We start from the raw sequence: 19,894 nt of genomic DNA on the forward strand, positions 1-19,894 counted from the left end.
CTTCCACTGAAGCAAACGTGCAGCCAAAGAAATAGTAAAGCTGGAAACCCTCCTGCTTCCTCCCTGCGCTTCCGAGCAATATCCTCTCCTGGAGAGCGGGGCCAGCAGGGAGTGAAATATTTTGGGATGAGGTATGAAACGAGTCATCGTCCAGAAATACCACTTCTAAAAGCAGATTTCATCCCGCTGTTAATGCATCTCCACCTTCGCATTTCCCTGCTTTATTACAGCCGTAGAGGGGGCTGACAACTTCAAAGAAGGTCTCTCCAATAATCTTTAAATCTCTCTCCTGACCCAAATGCTGCACGGCTGCTGGATTTAATGCAGACTTCAGTTCCCGTTTGGGTCACTACCAACAGACTCACCAGCCCCCATCACGAGATGCTTTTTATCTCTCTGCTCCCCCCACCTCCCCAGAGCACTACAGGGTGATGCAGATGGGATGGGACCATGAGGAGTTCATCTAGTGCAACCCCCTGCTCCGAGCAGGGTCAGGGCTGCGATCAGACCCAGCGTCTCCATGGATGGAGAATCAGGGAGGACAGAACCTCTGCCCTGCCAAGCCGGTACTGTGTGCTGGGATAAAAACAGCTGCTTGCAGGGCAGAGAAACCAGGATACAGGGCTGCAGGCCAGGGGGAAATATTCCAAGGAAGGAAATACACCTGGGGAATAGCTGGTTTTCCCTTATTTCCTCTCGACGAGCACTGCCAAAGCCAGGTGCTGCCACATCCCTTTCCAGGACAACCCAGGACAACAAAATGTCTCGTTTTGGTCACCTTTTATCAAATCTTGCCCATCATGGGAATATATAAAACATGCAACAACTGGGATGCACTCTGGAGAGCTGAGTACATTGGATGACACCGATGGCAAAGCGGAAGCGCCAGACACGGCACACAGCAGCAGGGAACATGCTGAAAGGACAGATATTCAGATGCTTTCAGTGCTGCGCACACCTTTGCTGTTGATAGAGGCAGGGGAGCACCCTGGCTGCGTGGGCTACAGCCACAGCACGAGATATTTTGGAGCCCAGCAAAGCTGATTTTTGAGGAAAACCCCCAGGAGAAGGCTGGGCAGTGTTTCTGTCCTGCCTTGTGCTGCTCTTTCGAGGCAGAGCTCGTTGTAACTGGTCTCTGCGATTGCGGCGGGGAACACTGCAATCAGCAGGAAAATGGAGAAAATGCTAAAAATTAGGAATGCCCCAAACTGGGGCTTTTGGACTCAAAGACTGACTGAAGTCGCCTGACTCTTAACAGTCTGTTTCCAACAGGACCCAACATTGGCAGCAGAGGAAAGAGCAAAAACTGCTCAGGGGACAATTCTGGGTTCTTGGTAAGTCAGGCAGCTGCCTGTGGCTGATGTCCACCTTTGCCAGCCCCCTGGGACCCACCAGGCAAAACCGGGTGTTACCAGCTGTCCTGGTTTTGGCTGGGATAGAGTTAATTTTCTTAGTAGCTGGTACAGTGCTGTGTTTTGGATTTAGTGTGAGAATAATGTTGATAACACTCTGATGTTTTAGTTGTTGCTAAGTAGCGCTTATCTTAAGCCAAGGATTTTTCAGTTTCCCATGCTCTGCCAGCAAGCAGGTGTGCAAGAAGCTGGGAGGGAGCACAGCCGAGGCAGCTGGCCCGAACTAGCCAAAGGGATATTCCATACCATAGAACATCATGCCCAATATATAAACGGGGGGGAGTTAGCCGGGAGGGGTGGATTGCTGCTTGGGCATCGGTCAGCAGGTGGTGAGCCATTCCATTGTGCATCACTTGTCTTTTCTTGGGTTTTATTTATCTTTTTTTTTTGTTATATTCCTTTGCATTACAATTATTATTATTATTATATTATTCTTAGTTAGTAGTATATTTTATTTTACTTCAGTTATTAAACTGTTCTTATCTTAGCCCATGAGTTTTACCTTTTTTTTTCCCCTCCTCCCCACCCCACTGGGAGGGGGGAGGGGGAAGCGGCTGCATGGTGCTTAGTTGCTGGCTGGGATTAAACCATGACACCAGCATCTCAGCTGATGACTTGCTATTAAACATAGGCAGGCTAAAGGGTTTGGGCACATCCTGGACTTCCCAAATCACCGCTGCTCAGACTGCAGCTGAGGCAGGGAGGTAGGACCCCTGCCCTGTCTCCAGCTCCACTGCCCTGGCCAAAAACAAGCCATTGCTCTCAGCTGGAGAAGCCCAGCCCCTCTCCTTGATGCCAGGCTACCCTGTAGGTGATTTGTCCTCATAAAAACATAAAAAACTTACACGAGTAAGATTTACCATGAGCCGCTGGGATAGCCACGGATGTTTCTGCTGCCTACCGGTCCTCATCACATAGGAGCAGGACTTCCTAGAGCCTGCTGTGCATAGAGACATGTTCTCCAGCCCATGTGATTCCTGGTTTCCTCCACTGCTGGAGCCTCTGTTGATATGGTCTCGCTCATTTTTAATTAAAAAGCAGGAGAAAAGCATTCGTCTCCACCAGCACATCTCCTTGAGAGCAAGCAGTGGCACGTACTCTCTGCAGCTCACTGAGACGGCATCATGAGTAGGGAAGGAGCGGCTGAGAGCAGCCAGAGGAACAAGGACCAGAGCAGAACAGCAGCCGGGATCCAGCCTTGGATGGGCACCTGCTCTGAGGACCTCTGAGGATGCCACGGGGCGCTTCTGTGGCTCTTTCCTTCAACATCCCCTGGGAGCAGGGAGTTTCTGAGCATGGTTTTTAAAAAAATGTGAGCACAAGGAGGTGCTGGAATGGCAAAGAGGCACCATCAGCCCCATCTAAACCCTTCCTTGGGAGATTAGATAGCATGTAATCTCCAGTCACAATAATAATTACACAGCTTTGCTTGATTTAAATCTCTGTTGTCTCCCCTTACCCAGATGCACCGGAGCACGGCTCCACTTCTCCAACAGGCAGTGACGAACGAGCATCCCCTGCCCATTTTCTTGTTGATTCAGACCAGTGCCTGTAATTTGTTAACATCTCTTCTCCCGTCCTATTTAAATCTCGGGCATGGCAGGCCTCTGTCTAACAATAATACAGGGATTTCAGGGGTATTTATGAGAGGCTTAAAATTTAATCCTACATGAGCAAGGTAAGCCTGCTCTTGGCCTAAAACGTGGCTGGAAAATCTGGTGCCATTGCTACAGCAGGAGAAAAGAGGCATTAATGGCAGTGAGCGCCCTTCGAGCGGGGCCAGGCGACTGCCAGCACTGCTGAGCCAACTCCTGCAGCCAGGTTAGGGGATGCAGAGGTGAACTTGGGAACTGAATCACAGAATCATAGAATGGTTTGGGTCGGAAGGGACCTTTACAGGCCATCTAGTCCAACCCCCCTACAATGAGCAGGGACATCTTCAACTAGATCAGGTTGCTCAGAGCCCCGTCCAACCTGACCTTGAATGTTTCCAGGGATGGGACATCTACCACCTCTCTGGGCAACCTCTTCCAGTGTTTCACCACCCTCATTGCAAAAAATTTCCTCCTTGTATCTAGTCTGAATTTACCCTCTTTTAGTTTAAAACCATTACCCCTTGTCCTATCGCTACAGGCCCTGCTAAAAAGTCTGTCCCCATCTTTCTCATAAGCCCCCTTTAGGTACTAAAAGGCTGCAATAAGGTCTTGTTGGAGCCTTCTCTTCTCCAGGCTGAACAACCCCAACTCTCTCAGTCTGTCCTCACAGGAGAGGTGTTCCAGCTCTTGGATCATTTTTGTAGCCCTCCTCTGGACCTGCTCCAACAGGTCCATGCATCCAGTTCGGGGCATTTCCCTCTCAGGCCTCGGTGTCCTTCCATCTGCTTGCGAGACTGAGGATTTTTGCCCCATTTCTCCCCACAGTGGTACGTCCTGCAGGATCTCTGCTTTGTCCAAGGCTGGGAGGGAAAATGAGTCCCAGCACAGATAGCTGGGAGTAACTCCTGTGCCAACATACGGGGGCAGAAATCTTCAGTTTACCGGGGAAAAAAAGAGTGATTTTGGCTACTTCGTAGGCTGCCAGCCCACGGTACCCTGCGCTGCTTGGGCTGCATGCCCCCAGGACCAAAAGCAAATGTCAGCATATCTTGGTATTGGGAAGATGTCCGTGCATGTTTTCAGCTTGAGAAACACGGCCACGAGGGCAGCATTGCAGAGAGGACACAGCACGCTGGGAGCTCAGCAGACAGATCAGCGACTCACATCAACACTTGTCTCTTATCAGCGGTATCTCAGTCACACCCATGAACCTAAAGCCCTTCGTCACCCCAGGGGTGACACAGCTTCACCCTAAAAGCAACCTCCGCAACACCAGGCTAAAGCTCTCGCAGGCTGCGCTGCAGGGGCACGGCTTCCCCAGGAGCGCTTTCCATTTGTGTCATCCTCCGGAAAGAGCTGGTGGGAGGACAAAAATGATGCCCAAGCCTGTTTCATGGCAGCAAACTGGAAAGCCAGGAGAGCGGGATGCTTTCGGGCAGGCTGAGCAGGGCCACAAGAGATGGTGACCGGAACAGCGCCTGACCACCGCAACGGCAGCCTCAGTGGCCACGGAGCTCCACGTGGTCCTGCTTGTGCTGGCAGGGATGAGCATGCAGTGGGGGACACCCATGCGGGGTGTGGGGACACCTCCTCCAGCCTGAATGGGCTCGGAGGAAGGGCTCTGCATTTTGGAGACTGAAGACCTTGATTCCCCAGGGCCACTCCGGGGAACAGATGTGTTTCTGCGACACCCCAAATACCACTCAGCATCCCAAGAGAGTTTTGTCCCTCCCCACATCTCCTCCCCACCCTGCATGGGAGGGAAGGGGCTCAGACCCTGACCAAAGCACGGATGGGTCTCTTACTTTCTTCTTGCTGCAGTAGATCTGCCACTTCTTCTCCGCCGGCAGCGCGAACATGGCCTCTCTGTGTTTGTCTGTGAGGTCAAGTTCATCCTGGAAAGGGGAAAAAAAACCCACAAAACATGTAACATGAGTATACAAATGGCTGATGGCACAGACACAACCCCCCAGATAAGCAGTGTAAATCAATGTGGGGCCACACCACAGTGCAAGAGTGGTCCTGCAGCATCGCCCCGTGACTATCGATTTGTCAGGGCAATGATGCTAATTCTCATCCTGCTGTTGCTGACCTCCCCCTGACTCCTGGGCTACAGTCGGCTGCTGGGAGGACAGGGCTGCAAACCTCCCTGCTGCATTCCTCCTAGACATCACCTTCATTGCTTTTAAAGGCAGCAAGTGTTTTAGAAAGGACATCCATGAAGCTGTTACAGCTTCCCGCAAGATAGCCTTGCGCAGAGGATTGAGAGCTCCAGAGGACAGACCGCATCTAAGACACGTACAGAGAAGAACAATTCAAATAGGACCTTTCTTTTTTACCACCACAGATAACTGCTTCACTGAGCACCCCGAGTGGTCCAGCCCATTTCCATCGCTGACACCCTCCTATCATCAAAAACTGGGGTTTTTTTTGGCTTTTGGTTTGTTTTCCTATAACTAAAAATAGAAAGCTTTTTTCCTAATATCTACAGTTCCTGAAGAGGTACATCCTGTCCATCAAAACTGGACTACATATTGCCTGGCAGAAATAAAGCTGTTTACTGACTGAAACCTGTATTGGTTTATCTGATGTTATTTTAAAGGACACATCCATTTTTGACTTGGAGGCTCGGTTAGCAGCGTGCCCTCTGCCGGGATGCCCGAGTATTATCAAAGCCTGGTTGCTTCCTGGTGCTAGATGTAGGTCAAAGCTTTTATCAGAGAACTAAATAAAACATTCAGGCAGGGCTGGGAGGCTCGCTGCTAAAGCCAACATTGATCTCACAACCATGGACGTCTCTTAAAATCTCTACCACTGATGACAATCCTCACGCTGGAGGGGTGTTGGTGCAGCAGTGGGAGTGCTGGAGATGCTGCAGAAGGTCAAAGGAGAGCCCTGCCATGGCCTCCAGCTGATTCATCACACCAAGCCAGTGGATTTAAGTAAGAGGATCCCCATTAAAAAAAAATTACACACTTAATTCCAGCAACTAAAAAAAGAAAAAAAAAAAAAAAAAGATACCACATGGAGACCCATTGAAGTTTCCCTGCCTGAATAATAACACTTATCAACTAAAGCTGGTAGCCCCTGGTACCCCAATCAAAGGTAAAAGCCCCATTTGGAGAAGGCTGAGCATGATACCTATGGGGAAAGATGGGTCCCTGCAAGCCCACAGGCCATGAAGAAATTCAGCTGATCTAATTAAAGCTCATATTGCACCCAGTAGCCAAGGAAGGGAGCCTTCAGCTATCTTGTAATCCAAACCCAAGGGCCGTCCAGCACAACACGCAGCAACGGAGGGCTGCCAGCAGTCCTGAACATCTCAAAAAGGCTTATACATCCACTTCAGGTATTGATTACACTTCTCAATGAAATTACTCCTCAAAAGGAAAGGTGTCGTGGAGCTTTTTCCGTTACGTACGCATGGAGGAGCTTTGCCTCTTCCTTGACATCGACTGACTCTTCAAACCACCGTGCTGCACAGAGCTGACATTGGCGGAGCTCTGGAAGCAGGCTTGCAAGACACCCTTACAACAGAAATAAACATGCTGCCACGACAGAGGCTTAGATAAAAGTGAGGACTGAGAAAGCCTGAGCCCAATCTGAGACACCTCTCTCCTCCCTGCACCCAGGAAGGAGAACCTGGCTTATGGACTCCTCCAATGAGCACTGCTTTCAAACCTCCCCATGTCCTTACAATTTGGGAGGTCAGGGATTCATATCCAGCAACCGATCTCCTCCCCAGCCTTGGGCAAGTCTTGTCACCGTTCCATGCCTCAAAACAGAAATTGCACTCGATGTCCTTCGCCGTTGTCTCCTCAGGCTATGAGCTGGTCAGACACCCACGCTCTGCTTCATCCCCAGTTTGGCAGGTCTAAAGGTAGCCAACAGGATGACACCTGACACAGGGACCTGGCTGAAATTCAGCTCATTGGAAAAGGGCATTTGGGCGTGTGGGAGAGGACGAGGGTCTCCTAATAAATATTCACCTCTGCAGTGAGGGTTTGAGTGAGTACAGGAAAGTGCTTCCACTGTGACCCTGCTTCCCTGCCATGTGAATCTGGGATTCAGGCATGAAAGCACCAGCCACGCACATCTGTACTTAGGCTCTTAGAAAAATATTTATTGAAACTTTCAAAATACCCATACCCTAAAAATACAACTTGTGCAAATGCGAAGATTTATTAACCAAGAAAAAAAAATCTAAACTGAGCTGAAGTCTACACGGGAGCAAGAAGGGATAAAGCAGAAGAACATACTAGGTACTGGTACATGACAACGTGCAAACACATCCAAAAAAGGTGCAGAAACGCTTCTGAGCCCCACACAGCACGTTTCATTGTGCCCCGGCTCTAACATGTTCAGTCATTGCAGCCCTGCATCACTCAGCAACACCTACCTAATGATATCTTGCAGGATGCTTGTGAGAGGTGTTTAAATAAATACTATGTGCCACCCAGTGAATATGAAAATCCTCATAATCAAAAAGTGACTAATGACTGTTTTTCTGAGTTGTAACAGTGACTTAACCGTGAAGAGTCCAGTCTTTGCTGGTTTTATATGTATGGGGATTCCTGCACCCACCTCCAGCCCTTCGCTTACGCTCACTGATGGCTATCTCAGTACTCCTTGGACCCAAGCAGGCTGCTCAGAAACTGCCCTTCAAACTCCAAAAGATCAAGAGAGGACAGGAACATCAGCCATTTTCCAGGGGCTCACAGACCACCGTACAAACACAGCTCTGACAAAGCCTTTAGCAATTGCACAGCGGAGTCGTAGTGCAGCAGAGAAGCCGTGCACAACCTCAAACCCATATGCGCCTTCAATTAATAATCATGAGCTTGATAATTAGGTGATTCTAACTGGCAATTAATTTTATAGGCCATTTGCAAGCCACACACTCCCGCTACAGCATGCAATGTTGGCAGCTGTTGAAGAGTGAGAAGATAACCAGTGGGTCGGTGTCCATCACCCCTGCAGCCCTCACCCCTCACTTCAGCCTCACCTTTCACAGCTCTGCCCCTTCCACCTGGCTGCCTCCCATGGCAGGATCTGCCAACTTCACTATTTTAAATGTTTTTTTGGAATCGGGTCAAAGGTACATAAAATAACAGCCTCATTTTGCTACCAAAAGGAAGTCTCTGCCCAGAGTGTTTTTACTGGAAAGAGATACGCTGCTCTTAAATATTTATCCTGTACAGTTAAACTATTCACCTTTAGATCAGGAAACATGTTTCCACATTAAATCTTCATTTGAATATGATTTAAAAAAAACCTCACAGGGGAGATTTGATTCTCAGCGTGCATTTGCTGTTTCTAGGAGGTAAAATACTTCCGTGTGGCTTGCTTTGCTGACGGCTCTCCACTCAAGCCAAGCAAACCTCCCCCTCTCTCTGAGCACGGCACAAGATCCCACACCATTCTCCTAAAGCTACCTTAGAAACATGTGGCTCAGCTCAGCACGCTGTGAGCATGATCCCATGGGCCAAACAAGTTTTTATCAAGTGATCTATACCTTTCCCTTGGAGGACACACAGTGGCGCTCAGGGGAGGATGCTCCCATGGTCTGTACCTCCCAGAGCTGGCAATCGGGTGGTATAAGGAGCCCAGGCCACCGGAGGTCCTCTGGTCCAACCCCTTGATCAAGCAGGGCCACCTAGAGCCATTGCCTAGGACCATGTCCAGATGGCTTTTGAACATCTCTAAGGAGGGAGACTCCATCACCTCTGCTTTGCAGTCACCGTAGTCTCCAACCACCTCCTGAAGGCAAAGCCAGATCAAGCAGAAAAGCGAGGCACTGCTGCTGGAAGAAATGTTTGACCCTCCCAGCAGAAAGGGCATCAAGTCCAGCCCCCGACTCACAGCGCAGTCCCTGGTGCAAGCTCCTGTCCCTGTCACTTCACCCATGCCACGGTGGACGTTTTAATGAGCATCTTCCACAGGCTGAGAGCCACAGGCTTTAATGGGGGCAACAGCAGGAAGCCAGCAGGATACTGCAAATCTCTTGGCTTCAGAAATGACCTCCAGGATGGGCTCTTGGAGCTGGGTGAGCCCGAGCGCTGCCCACCCACGGCCACAACACCCCAGCACGACTGTCACGAGTTCTTCCCCTACATCCCACAAGTCCTGCAGGCCGCTGAACATTCTGCAAGAAGTAGCTGGGGAGTAGAGATTAAGTAAGGGACAATTCCCTATACAGGGGTTGGCACCCCCAAAATATCTTCAGAAGTTGTAGGAAAAAAGATGAAAACCTTTTAAGCCTAATGCACCTTTCTGGCTGATAAATTGTGTAACCATAATACATGGAAGAGACGGGGGAAAATAAGGAGGTCTTCCATTGCCATAATTGAAATAAAAATTAATTAAAATTTGCTGGCTTGTTCTGGGTTTATATATACATACATACATATATGTGCATACACACACACACACACACACATGCAGAAAGACATCACCGGATCAATAAATGACCAACATAACAAAGAGCAAGTGAATTTACTCCTGATGGATGGATGCACAAAGTTTAGAAACTTCTGTAAGTGAGACTATAGCATGTAAAGGCAAGATCTCCTGCATCCTCAAATAAAGCATGAGATCTCCAAGATTGCTCAAAAAAAAAAAAAGAAAAAAAGGGAAAAATAGAAAGAAAGAAACAAGCGGGAACTTTATGGCAATGTTTGGCGTTAACTGGTACAGCATGGGAATTAAAAAATAAATAAATAACGGCCTGTTGAAGCCTGCATCAGCTTCCTTTCTCAGGGGTCATATCGCTTTTTCACTCTCTTCCAGGCATTCTTCTCCAAGTTCATCAATTTGATTTATCCCAGAATGCTGCAGTGTCAAGGGAAACGGCAATCAGCATTCTTCCCCCCGTACCTCATCTAATCTTCTTCCGCTGCGCGAAGGCGCTGCCCGCACGGCCAGCTGGGCAGCTGCCTGCCCGCAACTGCCAGCCCTGACTGCGATAAGCCTCCATCTCAGACTCGATCTTACTCAGCTCATTATTTTCTTTTTAAGCTGTTTTCTTGAAGAAGCAGACTTATTAATCAGTGGCTGTTGCAGCGCAAACAACAACCGCCTTCACATGCATCCTGCACCGCAGGAGGAGCTCCTCTACCTGCAACATTTCTTTAGGCGATTACAATTCTCAACGTATGCAGATTTATCTTAGGGTTTTTTTAAATAGGAAGGTAGTCTTTTATTTTTAGTATTAGTAATAAAAATACCTCCTCCCTAGCACACATCTTTTCAGCCATAGTACCCACAGAACTTAGAAAAAAACCCTCAGACAAACCAACCCCAGCCAATATTATCACTGTATATTTTTAATTTACCCATGACAACCTGCAGCTGGAATTACAGAACATGAACAAAAATCAACTATTCATATTTCTTAATGAATAAGCATAACAGATAGAAGATTTTTATTAATTTTGCCTTTATCATGTAATGAATTTTTTGAATAAAGGAAATTGCTTACAGCAAGGGAATGAATAGCAGCAACAAGGAATAACGTGTAAGCACTTCAAAGTGCTTATGCCGAGTCAGCCTCCTCCCACATTGAATTTTTAGTCCCAGATTGGAAAAGACCCCAATCCACCCTGCTCTGCAGCTTTCAGTATTGACCTGAACGCATTGGACAGATGTAAATAAAATATGTATTCCTTTCTTCTTCTGCAGGAAAGATTATAGCCATCAATAGCTGATTTAGCTCTTCAATAAACTCTAGCTGCAGCTGGTCCATGTTCCCATCAGTTCGAACACCTGAGGCAGACAGCATGTAATGCTTTAATATTATTTAATTTAATTCATTATTTTAATAGGCTAAGGGTTTTAAAAGTGTTCATATTCCAGTACTAGTGCATTTTAAAAAAGAAATATCCACTTAGGTTTCTCAATCTTTTCTGCTGTAATATATATCTGTAACCACATATATACATTTTTTTGTTTATTTATTGAGCTCAGCCTTCTGTGACCTTTTCACCGACATCATCTGGAAAACCTTTCTCCCATTTTAATTAACACAGGGTACTTTTCCAGCCTGAGTTATTGATCTACGCAATTTTATCCCGTAGAGCACTCTCAGATCTAGAAGCCCTGCAGGTGGATCACCAGCGCACTTTTTCCAATTGTACATAAACCCTGAAAACAAAAAAATTAAGATGTATTGGCCCATTATTTACTACTGTGATAACTAAAATGGATTAAATCCAATCAACCACAGCAGGGCATGACTGTCCTTTGGTGGGTGCACCTCCTACCATAATAAAGCAGAGAGCTGGCAAAATAAGAAGAAGGTTTCAGATGTGGATTTCCCACCTATTTGTGGACCCAAGGAAGCAGCTCCCTTTTCAACCAGTTTTTAGATACCGCCTCCGCTGCTGGCATCCCTGAGAGCTACTGAAGTTGGAAGTAAAACCAACAGGTGAAGTGTGGCTTCAGATGTCCCCTGCCTAACAGGGATGCTCACATAGGAAAGCTGTGCATGGTTGGTCTGGGGCTAAGCTGCTCCAAGGTTTCCCCAGATAACGCCCTGGGAAGGGCTTCAAAAAGGGGCTGGATGGGAATTAGTGGCTGCAAAGCCCCATGCCAACTCAATCCTGAAAGCTTCCCAAGATTTACCACCCTGCAGGCAGGACCCAAAGGATGCAGCCGAGGGAAGTACGAGCCAGCTACAGCCTGATGCTGATGGGCAACGTAAGATGGAAATGGACTCCTTGTATACCCATGGCTTGGGCGGGACAAGTGGCCCTCATTTCCCCACAACCCTGGCTTTAGTCACACCTGGCATCCTAAAGTCATTTTAAAGAACTTAATCCGGTGCAAAGCAGAGAGTCACCCTGCAAGGAGTCAATTTCTGATCGAGGTTTGACATCCAGCAAGATGCCTAGTGCAAGCAGGCATCAGATGGGCTTATAGATGTTAGGTGTCGTTGGGGAAGTGAAGCTGATCTTCATAAATAACAGTATTGATTTGAACACTGGAGTTGATGGGAATTAGGACCACCGGGTGCTCAGGCAGGATCCTGCCTGTGGGGCTGCAGAAAGTCTCGGCTGCCAAAAGCTGACCTCGGTGATGCTTGCACGCCAAGGAATGCCCAGACTCTGCTGGCGACAGGTAATACAGCGGTACAAACAGCTTTCATTTGCATCTGCCAACGGATACGAGGCAGGCACGGGCTATTCCCAGCAGGAATGCTTCCTGCTGAGGTTGGTGATGAAGCACAACCCACGTGCTGCTCAATCCTGCCCATAACTCCAGCAACACCACCCAATCACCAAGCAACTAGGAAGGAGAAGACTACTGCTGGAGCAGATGCCCCATCCAGTGAGGCTGGTACCCTCCGTGGTGACCTGTGCCAGAAACACCTGGAGCCGGTGCAAGCCAAATGCCCCAATTTAAGGTCACCGACGCGTTACCAAATGAGCTGCCCAGGCATCTCCCAGGGATGTGGCCGCCTCTTTTACGAAGTGCAAAGTGGAAAGCATTTAGCAGGTAGAGCATATAATTTTTCCACTTCAGCTGTACTTCTCCTGGAAACAAGGGTTTCTTATGTGCTCTCTGCCTTCAGCTGGGGTTCACATTGTTCTATAACATGGCTCCTCTGTAAAATTACAGGTCAGGAACAGCATGGTTTTTGGGCAAGCCCCCACGCTAGTTTGTAGCTGTAACACATATTGCAATTACACAAATGCTTCAGCTGAAATATAGTGTTCCTCAGTGGATTACTTCATTCAGGTCCGTGGAATGTGTGTAGGCAGAAAATCTTTATTGTCTCGCCCAGCAGGTGTGCGACTTCTACATCAGATGCTTACTTATCAAAACATACGTTTAAGAGATTATTTGTGAGGGTGTAACGCCATGAAGTGACGAAAACAAGCGCTGTGAGCGGCGGGCTGGGATGAGAGCGTGGCAGGTCCAGGCTGTTCGCATCTAACGAGCAGAACCTGGGCAGCCCGGTAAAAGTGTCCACACAGTTCCCTGCAGAGTGAATTTAAAAGCAGATGTTACTGAATCACTTGGTTTTCTTCCTTAAAAGCAATTCATAAGTTCAAGGGAGCTTGGTCTTGGGAGATGGTGGCGGGACGGGGTCAGGAGCCCTGTGCTGCGTGTCTGGCCCTGGATAGACTCTGCAGAAAGGGGTGTTTTGCCCAGGACACAAGGGCTATTGCAATCGTACTCTTTCTGGGGTACCAACCGCATGCTTTTCTTTGCAGATATAGGGGAAAATGGCTTCAGCCACTGTTCAGTGGTTCCCAAAATCCTGAAGTCCTTAATGCTGCAAAGACCAGGCAACAAAAAACGACAGCTGACCTGCAAGCATGAAATGCAAAGCTTGGCTTTGCAGCTGATCCCTCAGCTGTTACTTAAAAGCCGTGTTGTTTTGCAAGGCCCAAAACCTCACACTTTCTCCTTATTGGATTAGAAACCGGAGGAAAAGCACATTATTTAAGTTCCTAAGTAAAACTGGATATCGCTAGCAATGAGTTCCCAACCTGGCGCTGCTCTTAACACGTAACAGCGCTCACACTGACTGCACCACCGCCTTCTCCTCGCATTGGGGTTGTCCTCTGCTCCCCGTTAGAGCGGCGTACAAAATAGCAATCATCCCGGCACGCCAAGAGGGAGGGAAGGCACGGCTTTGCGAGACAGTTACGCATAGAGCATCTTACCCAAGCACCCCACATCATGAGCCACAGACTGATCGCCCACCATGAAGTATTTCAAAGGCGACACAGAATTAATCTCTGACGGGGGATGCTATCTCCTAACAGATAGCATCCAAAGAGCGGCTCTGATGAAATGCATTAGTTGCCCCAAGTACAGCAAAAACAAATGCTGTGATAAATCCTGTAAGCTGCCAGGGGCCTTTTTTTTGTTCCCCAGGCTCCCGAGTTTCCACTACTTCATAAAGCAGCAGGGAGGGATGGAGCAGCCTTCCACATCGCGGGAGGGGAAGGCATAAAGCCCAGCACTTCAGAGACCATGTGTGAATATCTCCCCTCCAGCAGATCCCAGTGAAGGCAGTCACTAACACCATGCAACATCAGCGGGCAAGGGTCTGCACCCGTCCTGAGCCTGGGGAGCTGGGGACACTGCAGAGCCACCAGCCACCCGCCTCCTGGCATCACCTCCCCGGGTCTCTAAGACCTGCTGGCTGATGGAGTCTGGGGGGAGGGAACCGGGGAAGGTTACCTGCTTTGGTTTCATAGGCTAAAAATGGGCTGCTGCACGTCACAGGCGGGATGCAGGGCTAGACGGTTGCTGCTCTAATTTCTTCCACATCACTAACAACAAGTTGGAGGTGAAAAGTCTGAGAAGCCCCATCGGTACCAGTAACTGGCATTTCCTCAAAGCCCAGGTATTTAGGAGGACAAGCCTCGAGGGGTGACTGGGGCAGCACCTCCTCTGAGCCCTTCCCTCTGCTGGCAGGGAGGCAGGCTGGGGGCAAGGTGTGGGACCGGGGAGAGGCAGCACCTCGTGCTCCAGGGGCAAGCAAAGCCACGCTGGACCCGGCAGCTCCTCTGAGCATCCAGGCAGTCTGAGGAGTTGCTGGAGCATCGCACTCGTACTGCTGGGACGGAGATGCCACTGCGACCTGCCCCACTGGGAAGAGAGCCAGTGAGGGGTCCTGGGTCCTACCGGGGCTCCCATTGCCCTCTCCAGACCAAGCCATTCAATCCCCCCGTGCCTCCACCCCCCTGCCTGGCGCACATCCCGCGGGGCCAATGCACACCACCACACACAGAGCGTTTCATTACAAACCTCAGAGTGACAAGGAGTGTTAAGCAGATATAAAGGACATCAGTCATTTACCCATCTGGTGGAAAGTCTAGTTGCTGGCAGAAAATAGAGAGGATTGTTACAGCAAGATCTACCATATGGCACCATTATGTGGAGCTTTGCAAGTGCTTTCTCTGAGTGTGCAAGCAAGATTTCAGCCTTTGAAGAAATGCTGTATTGTTAGCCTGGATACGCAGGAGCCTCTTGAAAGGAGCCGTGGCAGATGGCACAGCTTTGTTCTCTTGGTTCGCCGGCAGCTCGTGCAGCCCCAGATATTCCCCCTTGCCGGGGCTGAGCAGCCCCACGGCACAGAGATCCTCCTGATGTGTCCTACAGGAGGACCAACAGCTCCTGAAACTCCTTAAATCCAACGGATGTTGCCTGGTGGGTACCACACCACCGCACAAGCCCCAGGAAGCAAACCCCGCTGACCCGAGCCAGCGGGATGCACCGGTGTTGATGCAAGGAGAGGTGCACAAAATTGCAAAGCCTTGTCCCAGCCAAGGGAGCTGCAAATTAGTATATCTTCCTGAAAAACCCTGCTTTTGTCTGTGCCTCCCTGCCAGCACCTGCTCCTCCCTGGGTGGCTGAGCCTGGCTGGAGCCCCAGCAGGACAGCAAACAAAGAAAAGCCTTTCAGACGGGGCCGGTGCCCGCTTGAGCGACATCCCAACAATACCCTGACGAAAACCCATTCAGCCCAGGCTGAGGGAAAGGAAGGGAAAGGGAAAAGGTTGCTCTGGGAGGAAGCAGTGATCAGTCATTGACCACAGCAACAACATCTGCATCTGTCCTGAGCCAGGGAAAAGCCCCTGCCTGCTGCATACCGCTGGCTGGGACAGGGCACATCGTCCCTGCAGCCCGGGATGGAAATCGGGCATTTCTTACAGGCTAATTGCTCATGTTTGTGCCCAGGCGAAAAAACCCCATCCCCTGTTCTCCCTGTTGTTCCTCCTGAGAAACACTTGCACAGCCACAGAATAAAACCCTAACTATTTAACTATTCTATTTAACTATTCTAGTTAAAATCCCATGTGTCCATCTAACATAAAGCAGGCCTGTACAAAACAGACACTGGGAGAGCAGATCGAGCCTTTAGCTGACCTTGGAGTCACAGCTGCTCCATGTCCCTCTGCAGCTCAGGCCCTCATCCTCTGCTGCTGGCACAGGACAATCACCAATTTCTCACGGTACGGATGTTTCCTGACTCAGACGAACAGGCACACTTAAAAACACCTGAAGCCCAGATAATATTTTGTGGGATGGCTCCAAAAAGAAAGAGTTTTTGCCCTTTGATGTATGCAGCAGGCTGGGATCTGTGGAGCAGGGACCCTGCTGGATTGTTGGTCTCTGTGGGAGGATTGTCCACCCTGGTGACCAAACCCACTGCTGCAATGTCCCCAAAGATACTGCCTGTCCCAGGCCTGAAATCTTCCACCCCTGCGACTCCGAGTCCCTAATGGGAACAAATGGGGCAGAAAAGTCACTATTAAGCTGCAAGAGAAGAGTTGGCCAAGGACCAGCCCAAGCTGGCAAAGCCTCCAGATCCCCTCCAGCCCCTTTGACTTCCCTCAACCCAACCGACCGAGACAACTGAGGACTTTGGAGGAAGCCTTGGTCCCACAGAGCGGGCACAAGCCATCCCACCCTGGACAGCCAAGCGTGACAGGCCGGGTGGCATAGGGCTCCCACAGGCGTAAAAATCAGCCCAGTGCCTCTGAGTGCTTTCTCTGTCTCTCTTCCAAATGTTACACAGTGGGTTTATACAGAAACAGTGGGACACTTTCCAAACCATTTAACTAATGCTGAAATTTAATACCCGACACCAACAGGTTACTGAGAGCAAGAAGGAGCTGTTGTAATGGAGGGGGGGAGGATTTGCAACTTCACTGCCCTGAATGGGAATCTGCACTCTTGTGCCTGTAGGGCAGAGCTTGTCTTCCCCCTCCCTCCCACCTGGTGCTGGCTCGGGTCGAGATCTGGCTGATAGGTTTTTTGGGGAGCCAGGGGGTTGCAGCTGCTTGCACAGGAGCACAGTGGGCACCCGCTTGTCCACCCTCCCTATATGACTTCAGTCCTTGGGAAGCCAGCACGGCTCCTGCTGCTGGCATGCCCTGGAGCAGCAGCTGCCTCCGAGCCTTATTCTCACCCTTGGCTGGGGGAAATAACCCAAAATCTTGGCAGCACAGAGCAAGGGATGGAGAGCAGAAGGGCCACACCAGGGCATGCCCCGGGCCCGACTGGTCCCTGTGAGCGCCACTGGGCTCCTGCCTCACTGCATACACAGCGCTTCCTTGTGGCACAGCCTCTGCACAAAGCATCTGGCTGAATTTGGGGGAGATGCTTTGAAAATCCTGGGCTGAGACGAGGTGCCGCAGGCTTGGTGGGGCTCCAGCATGAGCCTCCATAGATGCCTCCTTCAGCCTGGCTGGCGATGCCAAGCCACAGTGCAACAAACCCTTACGCTGCCTTTGGCTGGGGCACAGGGAGAGTTTTCCATGGGAAAGAATTTCCCCACGAAAATCTGATTTGGCCAAGTTATCAGTGGACAAAAACATGGAACAGAGGCAGTCATTCCACCTGAACAAACCAAACCCGACTGGCAGCATTTTGCAGGACTGCTGCAAGACGAGTCCTGCTGCAGGGATGTCTCATCCCCACTGCTGCGTCGGGTGTCCCAGTCTGCCAGACGTCTCATCCCGCGCATGGAGAAGGACGTCTGGGCAAAACTGGCTCTCGTAATATAACCTGGAGCTCTCCTCTACCAAGTGGCCTGGTTCACAAAACCCATGCTGCCTGGCATCTAACGGGATGTGCTATACCATGAGGTGTGACTGACCAGCGTCATGACTCCCAGCTCCCTCTACACGTCAAAGCACTGTAGAGAAACCCCATTTCACTGTTGAGTCAACTCCAAGTGGAGCACTCTGGGTCCATCCAACAAACCACACCAAAATGTTTTCGCTTAGAGGAAAATAAAGCTTTTTTTGGCTATCCATTTATTTTTTGATCCATGTTTTTCAGAGTTTTGGTACCGAGGGACAAGGAAACAATATCCTGACTCTCCAAATCTCAATTTAGCCCACGCCCAAGGATTTCTGCAAAGCAGAGTGCCCAGCAAGTAAAGTCACTTTGCACCTACAGGGGACAACCTGCTTTACCGGCTTGGACACCCCTGCATCACCCCGGAGGTGCACAAAGCCAGACCAGCCCCTGACTCCTGCTCTAAGAAATCAAGGCTTTCTAACGAGAAAGAGAAACCACCCTAAACTGGCAGGATTTCAGGGAGGAGCACAGCTCAAGGTTCAATGCAGCACAACTCCCAACAGCAGCCCCTGATGCTCCCTTCACACCAAAGCTTGCCTGAAAACTCAAAACCAAGCCTGGGGAGACTAGAAAGAGGGGAAAAAAAAAACCAAGAGGGAAAAAAAATAAAAATAAAAAGCATCCTACTTACCACCAGCTCAGTGAACATGACATCCAGCTCCTCCACCGGCGGCATGGGCAGTGCGGGCTCCATGGTCTGCAGGGCGAAGCTGCTGTCATTGCGCAGCCGGTACGTGATCTCGGGGTGGTCACTGCTGCGAAAGCAGCAGAAGATGAAGGAGATCCCCCGACCGCTTCTCTTCCTTGGGGCCATGGCCAAAATCCTCTGTGTCCCTCCCTCCTGGGCGCTAAATCCTGAGGGGAAGAGAAGAGACGAGGCTTGAGCAGCCGCCCTGCAGTGCTGCGCTCCCGTCCCACCGAGGGGAGGAGGAAGCAAAGCCACCCACGCGCTCGGCGTGGAGGGGAAGAGCGGAGACGGTTTACATGCCAAATATTTCTGCTCAGATTTGACGTTTACGGTCCTGGCAACCTTGACGACCACGCGAATTAAAAAGATGCATTTGCTTTGCCTTGTGCCGAAGCCGGCAGCAGCAGGAGGACGTGCTGCCATCCCCGTGGGTAGAGGGGTCCTGGACCCCATCACTGCTGCAAATCCCAGCAAATCCCCACGGGTCTCCCCATGCCGTGGCCAGGCCAGCCCCCATCTCAGTCTGGCCAGGGATATGGCAAATTTGGGAGGCTGCTGCCAGGAACAGCTGGATGTGCTCGGGGCCACCAGGTACGTGGTCCCCAGCATGGGTGACTCAGTGCTTGAAGATCTCATATGGCTCAGGATGTCCCGAGCCACAGACGGCAGCAGAGCTGAGAAAATATCCCATATTCTCCCCCCAGCTCTTAAACATGTCCCTAAACATCCACCAGCAACCACCGGTTGGGCAGCTCTTTTTCATGGAGTTTTACTTGGCTTTAATTAGATAAACCCTACTTGAAATTCCAGTAAATATTTACAAGACGCGATTTCAGCTGATAAAAATCACACGGTGCTGGTAGCTCAGACTTTCCTATGCAGTGCTTATGTTGGGCATCGCTCACGCCGGCGGTCGCTTGGGTTTTGCTGATTTCTGAAACTCAGGTTGGGAGCAAAGCTCAGGGCAGGAGACATGTGTCTTGCCTGACCAGTAACGGCAAGGACCAGGCAAATACTGCCCCAAAATTGTGACTGTCAAGTCAACGCTACAAAAGAAGGGCCACTGATGAGGAATGAGGACGGCAGAGAAACACCCTAATGAGAAAAATCAACCAGCAAAGTAGAGAATTTTTAAAAAGCCTAAACATTTGTCTTATAAAGCCACACACCCACACATTTTATCTCTGCAAAACAAGATGCTGAGATGTTAAGAGACACGACAAACAGCCAAGGTTAATGCAGAAGGTTGAAATATGGATGACTCAGATTCATTAACAAAGCTATGAAAAGACTTGGGAAAAAAGGTCAGCATTTGGAGAGGAGTGTCTGATCTCCCTGGGGCCACCCATTCCCCTCCGACTATGGATTTATACGCTCAAATAAACAGCTGCCATGCCCCACGGAGAGCCAGCACTGGAGGCAGGTTGGGGGCAGACCTGGGGTCGGACCCTGCACCACTGCTTGCATGGCAAACGCTGCCCTCCCAAAATAGGGACTTTGCAGAAAATTCAGGCTCTACCCACATTACTTTAATGGAGAATCTGACCCTTGAAATTATCTTTGATGACATGTTTTTAGCACTTGGTGTAA

At 49.8% G+C, this 19,894-nt stretch overlaps 1 protein-coding gene across 2 annotated transcripts in view; it reads right to left on the reverse strand.

Moving 5' to 3' along the window:
* The window catches only part of DAAM1 (dishevelled associated activator of morphogenesis 1), a 100,012-nt gene that overhangs the window by 41,756 nt on the left and 38,362 nt on the right, over positions 1–19,894 (reverse strand). For both annotated transcript variants that reach the window (XM_050897251.1, XM_050897252.1), the window contains exons 3-4: positions 18,248–18,471; positions 4,813–4,902 (exon numbers count right to left, since the gene is read on the reverse strand). In XM_050897251.1, the coding sequence (XP_050753208.1) occupies positions 4,813–4,902; positions 18,248–18,430 (273 nt within the window). In that variant the 5' untranslated portion in view covers positions 18,431–18,471. The remainder of the gene's footprint in view (positions 1–4,812; positions 4,903–18,247; positions 18,472–19,894) is intronic.

This window comes from Gymnogyps californianus, chromosome 5 (genome assembly GCF_018139145.2).
Source record: "Gymnogyps californianus isolate 813 chromosome 5, ASM1813914v2, whole genome shotgun sequence".
Classification (NCBI taxonomy): Eukaryota; Metazoa; Chordata; class Aves; order Accipitriformes; family Cathartidae; genus Gymnogyps; species Gymnogyps californianus.